At 51.0% G+C, this 7,223-nt stretch overlaps 1 protein-coding gene across 2 annotated transcripts in view; it reads right to left on the reverse strand.

Annotated features, from left to right (window-relative positions):
* MAPK13 (mitogen-activated protein kinase 13) overlaps nucleotides 1–7,154 on the reverse strand; it is a 17,505-nt gene extending 10,351 nt beyond the window's left edge. Inside the window, exons 1-5 of one of the 2 annotated variants that reach the window (XM_041467203.1) lie at nucleotides 5,590–7,154; nucleotides 2,654–2,783; nucleotides 2,254–2,312; nucleotides 1,093–1,201; nucleotides 53–82 (exon numbers count right to left, since the gene is read on the reverse strand). In XM_041467203.1, coding sequence (XP_041323137.1) covers nucleotides 53–82; nucleotides 1,093–1,201; nucleotides 2,254–2,312; nucleotides 2,654–2,783; nucleotides 5,590–5,708 — 447 coding nt within the window. In that variant the 5' untranslated portion in view covers nucleotides 5,709–7,154. Of the gene's footprint in view, nucleotides 1–52; nucleotides 83–1,092; nucleotides 1,202–2,253; nucleotides 2,313–2,653 lie in introns of both variants that reach the window. The other variant, XM_041467194.1, reaches the window with a different exon arrangement.
* Between the last annotated feature and the right edge of the window lie 69 nt (nucleotides 7,155–7,223).

Below are 7,223 nucleotides of genomic sequence, written 5' to 3' on the forward strand. Positions count from 1 at the left end.
GAATTTATTAACTTTATGACAAAAATCAGAATGAGAGCACACATGAACTTACCCTGTGGACGATGCCAGCTGAGTGAATATACTGCAATAAAAAGAGGAGCCACAATGTGATCACCAGCAGACAAAATTCTCTGTTATCCAGCAGAGAAACGAGAGCTACAAACAAGAACTTGCTGAGAACAAACCTCTGCAGCCTTCTACAGGTCCCTGGTCCCTAGGGCAGCAGTTTGAAAAGAAATTTCTGCCCCAAATTACTGACAGTATTTAGAGTGCTATTGCCAGTCTAAAGAAGATGCAGCGAGCAGAAGAGGAGGGATGAAGCTCCTCAGAGCAAGTACAACAGCTTCAGACTGTCAAAGTCATCAGGGTTACAGCAGATGACATGAGAACATGGTTGTTTTGGGTGTTCAAAAAAATAATCTCAGCCCAAAAACATAAAATTGCAAAACTGACTTCGGGGTTTTTAGCACACCAGTCAAACCTTCTGTGTGTTCTTCCCCCCTTTATTTAAACTCAAGGTAGCAGTGCCTGGGGAGAGGTGTGATTGAGGTGAACCCACTGATGCCTGCAAGCCACTGCTGTGACTCCAGGTGAAGGATGTGAGAGGACAGCTGGAAAGCTCTGTCTCCACATCCCAGAGTTTGCAGGGATTGCTTTCAGCTCCCTCAAAGTTAGAGAAACATATTCCTTCCTTATGCTGCTGAATAGAAAACCATTCCCTCTGTCCTCTCCCCTGAGAGCCTCTGTGACAGGTTCAGAGGAGCTCCTGCTGCTGCCAGTCTCTCCCTCTCTGTGCAGAGTTCATTTGGGCAAGGCAAAGACAGAATCAAGTGCTTGGGAATGGAAAAACCATCCCAAGGCCTGTGGCTGCTGATTACTGTGATACCCAACTGACTGATATAAGCAAACACTCATTTTATTGGTGTGTGCTGGACCAGGAATGGTTCAACAGCCAATACCTGTTCTGAGGGGATGCCATAAACTCCCCACGTCCTCCTGTACAGTATTGGAGGGGAGTTTAGTTAGGGTCAACCCAGAGGTGACACACAGAGGAGACACAGGGAGTCACTAAACTCCTCCAGACCCACCTACCTTCAGCCCTTTCAGCATTTGGTAGACCAGGTACTGGATCTTTTCATCACTGAATTCATGTCCCATGATCTTTTGTAAATCTGTCCGCATGTATGGCATCACCAGGTAGCTAAAAGGCAGTAAGACAAGGCCCTGAGTCTGGAAGAAAAATGCAGGGGACCAGGCTAGCCTTGTTCTCACTTGGTTTGGTTTTTCTGGCTGTGTAACTCACTGTAAGGAGGATGAGTTGTTGTGACAGTGTTCCTGGCTAACTAGCTCATCCTGCAGAGAAGTTGGAATTTCAACCTGTTCTGAAAATTGCTCTTTCTCCTCCTCTGAAATCAGATATCTGATGTCAAGTAAGAACAAGGATCTTCAGGATCCTGAATTAGTTTAAACTTCAAGTGAATTTCAATTTTGGGCAGCTTTTCACCATCCAGGAGCTGAAACATCTCACACAGCAAAGCAGCTGCATTGGCTCCCACATTTATCATTGTAATGTGCTCCAGCCCTGCCCCAGAAGACAACATCCAGCTTCCTTCAGTACCTGCCTGCTGAGGCTGCTAATTAATTGTTGCTCTTCCTGCAGGAACTGCTCTGAGAACCTTCACATGCTCTTCCTGCAGGCTGCTAACACTCAGCCATCAGCCAAACCCCAAACCCAGGCACACACTGCTCATCTGCAGTGATGGGAGAGGAAAAAGGACTTGTCTAACATGACCATGAACATGGAGGGAAAATGCCAAAAAAATTGATTGAGAAGAGCCAGAATTAAGAGAAAAAGAGGGACAGATCTTTCAAATTCGGAGCTTAATTGCCCTGAGGCCTGATGAACAATACTTCTCCAGTTCTGAGTGCAGCTCCTTAGCTCAGCAGTCACGCAGTGCTAGCATGGATCAGCCTCGAGTGATGCACCATGGAATGTAACACATCCTCATTGCACAGGTTGGTCTGTGCCTGCTGTGGTGTCCCAGCTGGGAGCAGGGGTGGGATCTGCTGACGTGCTCTGGGTGTGTCAGCCATGGGAGCTGAGGTGTGCTCTTGGCTCTCTGTGTTATTTGGGGATGCCTGGGTTCTAGTCTGGTCCCTTTGCACCCCAACCCTCTCTGTTATGCTGCTGATAAGACACAGCTGTCTTGGAAAACAATTAAGTCTATACAGAGCAAACAACTCGAGACTTACAAGTCCTGGAACCCCTGGTAGGAGGCAGTGGAGGTGAAGACATCAAGCAGCCCAATGACCTGAGGAAGGAGAGAAGCCCACATTTAAATCTGGAAAGAATTTGCTGTGCACACAGCACTGATCAGCTCTCCACTGGCACATGCACGTGGGTGAACACAGAAAATTCCATCTGAGGAACCCAGGGACTCCTCAGTGATGCTGCATAAATGTTTTCCCTCTTACTAATACCTGGGCTCACCCATTACACACCTGCTCCATCCTGGGCACAGCAAACAGGTCACAGGTAAACCCTGAGACAGCCTGCACGTACCAAACGTCAATTAAAACACAGGTGATGCCACCAAAAGGTGGCAAGGGAACACCCCTTGTGTCAGCAGGAAGAGGAGAAACGATCACTCACATTCTCATGCTGCATGTGCTTCAGCAGCATCAGCTCTCTGTAGGCTCTCTTGGCAAAGATCTCTGACTGGAAGGGGCGGCACAGCTTCTTGATGGCCACTTTCTCCCCCGTCTTCTTGTCTATGGCTGAACTGCAGCAGGCAAATAAAAAAACCATCCTGATGTCAGTAGAGTGTTTGAACAGATTCTGCAACCCCACAGGTTCCAGAAGTGGAAGAAGAGCTTCTGGTTCCTGTGCGTGCAGAAGAGCAGCAGAGAAAGGTCCTTTGGGGAGCTCAGTGGAGCCCTGTGTGGCTTTGGGCAGCCTGTGCTCTTGGGGAGATGAGGTGGGACACCAAGAAAAGCACAAGTGGCTCATCTTTATTCCCTTCAACCTGCAGAAATGAGCTGGAGGTAACAGAGCTGAGAGAAAAGGGAAACACAAATGGTTAAAGGTCAGAATTAGTTCTAACTCTGTCTTCTCCTTCCTTAATGCATGGAGATAAGGGAATAAAGATATGGCAATTTCTGCTTTGCCATCTGCTTGGAGGTTGTTGTGTTTTAGGGCAGGCCAGCTGCCTTCACTGTATTCTGGAGCAAAGACTGTGGATGTCACATGTTGAAAATGCTGCTGCAATTAATCCTGCTGTGTTCAGAATCCTTGATTACATATTCACTTCTGTGTAAGAGCAGGTCTGGCTGAAAATGAGACTTCTCTGGAGCTGATGAAAACCTGGTGCAGCAACCATTGCTGCAGGCATTATTATGTTGTGAATTCCAGCTGTTTGCAGCTGGACACAGCATTCCTGTGACAGCTCCTCTCCCTCTGGAGGCTCCTTGCTCAGATTGCCCAGGAGGGAAGGGAGGTCCCCAGACAGACAGCTGGAATTCAGGGCTCTCAGTGGTGTTTTCCAGGGGTGTCTCAGCCCTCCTTGACCCCTCCCAAGAGGCAAAGAGATGAAAAAAAAAAAAAGGATTTTCCTGCCAAATCCCACTGTTCCCACTGCTTTGGAAATCCCTATCCCATCTCCCACAGGAACAGAAGAGCTGTAAATCATCATGTTCAATCCCATGGCTTCCAGCTGCACCCTCCAGCCTTGCACTGGCAAATATTGAGTCAGGAGAAGCAAAGGAAGTGCAGGAACAGCTACACAAGGCAGCTGAAGTGCTGAAGATGCTGCAGGATGTCCTAGAAGGACTCTCAGTGAGGTTTTGTCTCCTTTTCAGGACTTCAGCAGATGCCAGCAGAGGGGACAGCACTGCGTAAAATTTTTGGAGGAGCCAGGCAAATAAGAGGAAGGGACTCAGACCAGGGAGTCACACTGCAGATCCAAGGCAGATTTCCCAATTTGAGGGTGTCCTCCCAGCTGCTGACCTACAGAGCATCTAACCCAGCCCAGAGCCCATCCCAGACGCAGCTGGGACAGCCCCGGTGCTCTCCCAGCACAGATTCAGAACAGCTCAGTCTGGGCTGACCTCGGGCAGGCACAGCTCTGCCCCTGCCTTGGCTGGCAGAGATCGGCAGCAGCAGCGTTGGAGAGGTCAGAAGATTCTTCTTTCACACTCAGCTGGAAGTCAAATCGCTACAGATTTTGGCAAATTAATAAGGGCAGAAGCAAGCCTTTGCTGTTTCTCCCGAGTTACTTTCTCAGCTGCTCAAGAAGGTGTAAAAGCCGCTGCAATAGGAAATTTTCCCAGCAATTCCCAGCAGAGGACAGCAGATCCTAGCTCCACGTTTCTGCCTCGGCTTTGTACAGGACTCAGAATCGAGCTCTCCCTGCTGAGCTCTGTCCATTCAAAACGACCACGCAGCCCCGGGCTGCTTCAGCCTCCCTTCTTGAGAGCTCCAGAGCAGCCGAGAGTTTTACAGGGACCAGTAAAGATTTCTTTTGATGTTTGTTTTTTTTTTCGGCTGGGCAAGGAAACTTGAAAAGATTTCTCTCTTCCTTTATTTTTTTTTTTTTTTTTTTTTTAGTCCTGTCTTTATTTTTCTTCCTGATTTTCTCTGTGATAAAAATCAGAGAACGCTGTACAAATATAAATTAAAAGTCAAGTCTAATCCTGCCTGATTTTGCAGGACTTACTTAAGAATTTAAGAGGCATAAACACATCTGGGCAGCCAAGTAAAATGGAAGCTGGAGAAAAAGGACAAAACCTGGACACCAGGGTTTCAGGATTAGTGCCAGTGGCAGACTTTGCCCAACACCTATGAAAACGGACACACCTTTTTTTTTTTTTCATTTATTTTTAGCTCAGCATGTTATGAAATAAGGGCTCTGTTCAGATCCTATCAATGGACTGTTTCATATTTAACCTTTCAGGGTTGCCCATCTCTGGTTTGTCAGTGCCAAGCCAGCAATGTCTGCCTTGTGCTTGCTCTTGCTTCAGGCACCTTTGCCTGCCTGAATAATGAACAGCAGCTCCTGCTGCTCTCTTGTAGGCTGGGATTTATCATCAGCCATGAGGAAGTCTCAGTCTGTTACTGATTCTGTTTGCAATAATTTCTATCTGTTTTATTATTTCGAATTGGAAACTGTATCAGGGTGGGGGTTGGAGACTGTATCAGGGTATTGTCCAGCTGCTTCAGCTGCCGGGGACTGAGCAGCAAGGACACCCTGTTCCAGCTCCCACCTCTGCAATCACCCACAAATCTCTTCAGACACCCAGGGATTCCTGCCTGTGCTACCAGACAGGAACTCTAACGCAAGCTGGAGACCAAAGCAGCTCAAAATCGGCCTGACCCCAGGGCCGAGGTGACGCTCGGCTGCCCTCGCACCGCTGCCCTGACCATGTTCTTCAGCCGTGCGCTGGGGCAGGAGCCATCCCGTCCCCATCACACATGCAAATATCCTTCCTTAATGGAGGGGTTCCGCCAAGCGCCTCCTCGTTTCCCCCCCGGCACGGAACTCCCACGGCCCCCAGCCCGCCCCGCGCTGCCGCGGGCCGGACCCCACTCACCAGACGGAGCCGTAGGCCCCGGAGCCCAGCGGGTGCAGGGATGTGTATCTCCTGGGCAGCTCCCAGAGCGTGTTGTTCACCTCCTGTCTGTAAAAGCCTCTTCTCCTTGCGATGTTCATCGCCCGACGGGTGCGGGACAGCCACCCCCCCAGAGTAGTGGAGTACGGGAGGGCTTCTGGGGTGAGAGCGGGACAGGGAGGCTTCCTGCGCTGCTGAAAAAGGCTCTAGCGAGTTTCCTTCTCTGTTTTCAGCTGTTGCGAGCGTGAAGGGACATGTCTTTGGGCCCTCCTCCCTCCGCCTCCACATTGGCAGAGGTGAGGCATCGGGTTTCCTGACACGCCTCGGTACAGGTGCCTCTGGCTCCGCGGCAGGACGGGAGCAGCCAGCCCCGCTCGGGCACGCCTCTGCCAGCCCCTGTCATCCACAGCTCCCGCTCTGCTGCTCCATCAGCCCAGAAATATCCTCACGGGGCTCGGCCAGGGGCTCACGAAATCCCTCCTCCAAACAAGGGGATGAGTAAGGACTCGCCGAGCCGGGGAATCCGAATGACGAGCCACAGACAGCATCGCGTCAGACACCAGGGGCATCCCTTCGAAGGCGACGGACAGCTCGTGACAAGGGACACCACGGGGTCACATCGATGGCGATTTTCTCCCGAGCCCGGCTTCCCAGCAGCGTGGGGAGGTGCTGAAAGTAGGCTGAGGTTCTCCAAGTGAGCGCTGCGAGGGTTCCAGGAGCAGCTCTGAGATGGGAGCATCCCCATGGTTTGTGCCCCAGGCTTTGCTGGGTGCGGTTTTGTCTCCTGCAGCAGCTCTCAGCCCTTCCCGGCTCTTCTCGGACAGAGCAAAGCCCGTGCTCACTGCCGTGTCTGTGACCAACCAGCCCAGCACCCCCAGCCCACGAGGACCATTCCTGGTAAGCAGAGAGCACCTCAAAATTCGCTCCAGCACGAGGAGGCTCAGGTGGGGCTCCCACACAGGAGGTGCATCCTCCCCACTCCCCAAAGGAAGTGACTAAGCCGAGCCTTACCAAGCCAGCCTAGCTGCTTGCACTGTGTTCTACCCCAGCAGCCCTCCACCCTGCCTAGAGCCTCTGCTCCTTCCACACAGGGCACTGCAAAGGTGTCCCTACAGGACAATCAAGGGGGTGGGGAAAATTCACTTTATGTGCAACCACTGCATTGGCCCTTATGCTCTTCGAGCAGCCCAGCAGAGCCTGCTGTTCATAAACACAAACAGGGACAAGGCAGAATCTGTGTAATCAGCCCTGGTTGCAGCAGCAGCACAGCCTGGAAATAATCCACAGCTTGGCTGGGTCTATAAATACACCTGTGAGCAAGAGGTGGCACAGCAAAAGCTCCTGGTCCTTAAGCAAACATGTAACTCCTGGGTTGTTTGATGAACACAGCCCTTGCTCAGCTGCTGGTGCACACACAGGCAATTAGGGAGTCCTGAATGGCTGGGGCAGGTCTGGGCTCTACTGAGATGAGTTAAGTCTGTGACCAAATCAAACAGGAAACTTTAGAATTGTGGGAAAACAGGCAAGAAGCCCCATGGCAGCAGAGTCAGCCTCCAGCCACCTTGTTCCCTCCCAGCCATCACACCCAGGCTCCCCCACAGCACAGCAGAGAAATT

The sequence above is a fragment of the Pyrgilauda ruficollis genome, unplaced genomic scaffold, assembly GCF_017590135.1.
Source record: "Pyrgilauda ruficollis isolate IOZ18807 unplaced genomic scaffold, ASM1759013v1 scaffold100, whole genome shotgun sequence".
NCBI classification, from domain to species: Eukaryota; Metazoa; Chordata; class Aves; order Passeriformes; family Passeridae; genus Pyrgilauda; species Pyrgilauda ruficollis.